This window comes from Cibotium barometz, chromosome 14 (genome assembly GCF_041138505.1).
Source record: "Cibotium barometz isolate CiBa-2024 chromosome 14, ASM4113850v1, whole genome shotgun sequence".
Lineage (NCBI taxonomy): Eukaryota > Viridiplantae > Streptophyta > Polypodiopsida > Cyatheales > Cibotiaceae > Cibotium > Cibotium barometz.
Genome location: NC_141059.1, coordinates 21483524 through 21487558, shown reverse-complemented (window position 1 = coordinate 21487558; position 4035 = coordinate 21483524). Strand labels below are relative to the sequence as shown.

The window sequence follows — 4035 nt, the reverse complement described above, 5'->3', positions numbered from 1 at the left end:
ACCGCCTTTCTAGAGAACTCTTTAAGATGTTTGAGTTTATACTTACACTAAGTGATTAAAAACACACTAGAGCTTGTACTTATCAATCATTCAATTATAATGGACCCATTGTCATGTATACAGATGTTGCATAATCACATGTGGATAGCTATGAAATGGGAAAAAATCTGTTGGTTGGTGTTGATTGGAAAGAAACTACTCACTTTCTTATTGAATTCAGACATGGACTTGCCTTATCCTCCTCAGCTTTATCTTTTTTGGCTTCATTGTTTCTTTTTACTGGATCACCCACAATGCTTGATTGGATCATTATTTTCTATAATTAACTGATTAGGTGCAACATATAATCAAGGTTAGGATATAATTAAGCTTGACGGTGCCACCAGCTAAGGGGGATATGCTCCACGTAGATGCTATGGAGATCTTCATAATATCTTGCCACCTTTTGGGCATTCACTTCTACCTCACTGTGTCCATGAATCACCCCCTTTTGTTTTCCCCCAGCTGCCCTAGTGCATTATAAAGAGCTTCACAAGTTCCTCTACCTTCATCTCACACTCCTTTGTTATTTCTGCCTTCTCTCTTCTGCTTCCCTCTTCTCACCCTCACTCTATCCCTACCTTTCAAGCTTTCTTTCCACTCCCTCACCTCCCTTTCCTACCTTCACCATGGCTGAAAGCAGAGGCTTCTTTGGCCACCACCACAAATCTCAGGACGACTACTCTGATGATGCCCCCCCTCCTCAGTCTGATTATGGCTATGGTGATGATCAGCCTTCATCTGACTATGGCGGTGACAAACCTTCTTCTGGCTATGGTGGCTATGGTGATGACAAGCCTACTTCTGACTATGGATATGATGATAACAAAGCTTCCTCTGGCTATGGTGATAATAATCCAACTTCTGACTATGGATATGATAATAACAAGCCTTCTTCTGGCTATGGCTATGGTGGTGATAACCCTTCTTCTGATTATGGTAACACCGATGACTATGGCGCTTCTAACCCCAACTCTAAGTCTGGCTATGGGGATGATACCTATGCAAGTCAGACCACCTACGATGACGATGGTGAAGAGAAGGCCAGGAAAGAGGTGAAGGCCTCCAAGAACAAGGAGCATATGGGAGAACTGGGGACGGTTGCTGCTGGTGCATATGCGTTGGTAAGCGATAAACTTATATCGTGATGACATAATTTGCATTAACGAACGTAATTAATGATGGGCAATGTCAGGAAAACTATGAAGAATTCAGCATAATTATGAATGATCTAGCAAATTTGGAGTGATAAGGCGGTAAAACTATGAATAATTTGGCGAATTCAAAGGCAATTCAGCAAAATTAGGGTCTAAAATGGAAGATCTGGTCGTCGAAGAGAGGGTTGCAGTAAGCGATCACAACCAAGTAGATCGTGTTTTATTAGTCGCGCAGCGTGTGTGTGTGTGTGTGTGTGTGTGTGTGTGTGAGAGAGAGAGAGAGAGAGAGAGAGGCTGTTAATCATTAATTGCAGCTGCTGCTGGGATTAAGGAGATATTTACGTGATTGATTGACGAGATTATTGGTGTGCTGCAGTATGAGCGACACGAAGTCAAGAAGGATCCGGAGCATGCAGGCAGGCACAAGCTGGAGGAGGAGGTCGCTGCAGCGGCAGCAGTTGGATCTGGTGGGTATGCTTTCCACGAGCACCATGAGAAGAAAGATGCGGAGGGTGAGGAGGAGCAGGCGGAGGGCCACAAGAAGCACCACTTCTTTTAATCTTTATTTTAACCTAACCACTACCATTATATTTACTATCTTCTTCTAGGATTATATTTACTATCTTCTTCTAGTAGGATTATATTACCTCCTAATAAACACTCTCTCTCCTAGCTTTGAGTTCCCATCATCCATGTATGTATTACTTTTTTCCTGCTGTTGCATCACTTGTATCCCTTGTAATTTGCTCTTTGCTCCTCAAGTTACTAATTAATAAATCTCTTTCCTCTACAAAGACTCGCACCCAAAAAAGTATTAAGTCTCAAGACTGAGTGGTTATTATTATCACATAACATTCTAGTAAAAATTTAAAAAGAAAATTAGTATGGCAATCTACACTATGCCTTTTTTTAAGTGAATTATATTGATTGACTCCTCCTACCCAAATTCTAAAATTCGAAATTTGCAACAACATTCATGACCATTTAACCTCCAAAGAAAACCACAATTTAAAAAATTGAATTTCAATCGAAGCCCACTCAAAGTAAATTTTATGAGGCATTGGATTTCAAATGTATAAAAAAGAAGGCTAAGGTGCTTTTTAGGCAGTTTTTAGGCCTTCAAGTTGAAGATTGGGGCAAGTCTTCAAGTTTTGACTAGTCATATGAGTGTATGATGTCCCACTCCCACCCTTATAATCAATCTAGTGTGAGAGAGTGTTGGTATGTGATTTATCAATGTTCTTATACTACTTTGCCAATATAATGGATTATATGGTGGGCCCAGATAGAAAATAATATCATTGGTTTTTAAAAAAAGGAGGTTTGATTTTTTAATATTGCTTCTCAAATATCTCAAGCCATAGCATAAGGATCCCATACGGTTACACCCTCCAAAAGGAAGGCAGTGCTGAAAAGTAATGGGGAATATGTGAAAGCTAAGAATCACCAAGCTCATACATAACGAAGAATTCAATTTTGAAGCTTGCACAATAAGGAATCAACAAATGACAATTACATGAACATAATGTATACTATAATGAGATAGTGTATGAGCCAAAGCTTGACTGATGTATTAATCAAATGAAAAAAATAAATTTGGGAACAACATGGGCTTGAGAAGGCACTTTCTAATAGAGCTAATTTCTAGAAATAAATCTCTAACTCCCTTACTAATCAAATGAGTTTGGGAACAATATGGGCTTGAGTAGGCAGTTTAAAATATATCTAATTTTTAGGAATAAACTCCTAACTCCCTACCTAATCAAAGAGTTTATAATGAAGCTAATCAGTGTCCCTTACTAATTAAAGGGATTATAATTGTGTGACTAGCTAAAGATGAACTCTCTAATTCTTAAAAACACTATATAATTATTGTTGGTTGTATTGCAATATCTCATGAACTGAATGCACTACACTTAATGATACTTTGTGGATAGGTAGAGCTAAATGTGCTTTTTACAACTTTCTAGAAGACACCATTGTCGAATTCCAAATGACTAATGAGATACAAGTTGATTTGTGACCACCTGTCAACACTATACAGCAAGCTTGTGAGTTGGTGAAGTCTCCCATCAATTGAGCTTTTCCCATGAAAATTTACATGATTGATAAAGGGGTCATGCAATCGACAAGTTAGAGTTTATTTGGCCACCTTTTGACGATGATAATAAAAATGGTCCCAAAGTCGCTTTAGAAATTGACCTTTGCACTTGCATTTTTAACACCCCTTCTTAAGTGCAAAATACACTAAGTATTAATCTAAATTTTTAAAAATTTTCAAGGGTTAATGGCTTAGTAAATATACATGCAATTATCACATGTGTTTTGCAATGCATAAGACCAACCTTCCCCTCTATCAATTTTGCTTAGTGCACTTTAATGTGCTCAGTCCTTCCATGATAAATTAGATTCATGGCCAATCAAATTGATGATATGTTAATCACAACTGAGGGAAATTGATAAAGGGACTTGATACCCTCCTACAAACGTTAATTCAACTAAGCAGTTAGCTCATCAACTTGTTCTTGTAGCCCTTTGATTATTTGTGAAGTCAATAAAATAAGATTCTCTGCTTGCAACCCTTTTTTCTGCTTTCCTAGAGCTAAAAAGTGTAGCATTCTACAATATCCAAGAGGACCCAGAAATATAGTAACATTTTGAAAGGGGGTGGTATACCCAACAAAGGATCCGCTTGGTAAATCCTACCATTTGTCCAAAGATCAATGCTCTTCCTATTGCTTACCCACAAACTTTCCAAGTTCAGGAATCTATGGAAATCTAGCCTCCTCTAGTACATTGAAGACTTGAAGGCTTGCGTACTCATGGTCAATATCCACAT

At 38.2% G+C, this 4035-nt stretch overlaps 1 protein-coding gene across 1 annotated transcript; it reads left to right on the top strand.

Moving 5' to 3' along the window:
* Positions 1-415: 415 nt before the first annotated feature.
* On the top strand, positions 416-1990 carry LOC147631790 (uncharacterized). Its single transcript, XM_086808326.1, has 2 exons — positions 416-1163; positions 1573-1990. Exons 1-2 carry the CDS (start codon positions 669-671, stop codon positions 1753-1755), a joined length of 678 nt encoding a protein of 225 aa, XP_086664452.1. The 5' UTR covers positions 416-668; the 3' UTR covers positions 1756-1990.
* The last annotated feature ends 2045 nt before the right edge of the window (positions 1991-4035 follow it).

What these genes read in the sequence shown, in the direction of transcription:
- LOC147631790 (XM_086808326.1), top strand. Translation starts at nt 669, where the DNA reads ATGGCTGAAAGCAGAGGCTTCTTTGGCCACCACCACAAATCTCAGGAC. An exon ending in CTGCTGGTGCATATGCGTTG is followed by an intron (nt 1,164 to 1,572) that starts GTAAGCGATAAA and finishes GGTGTGCTGCAG; the next exon opens with TATGAGCGACACGAAGTCAA.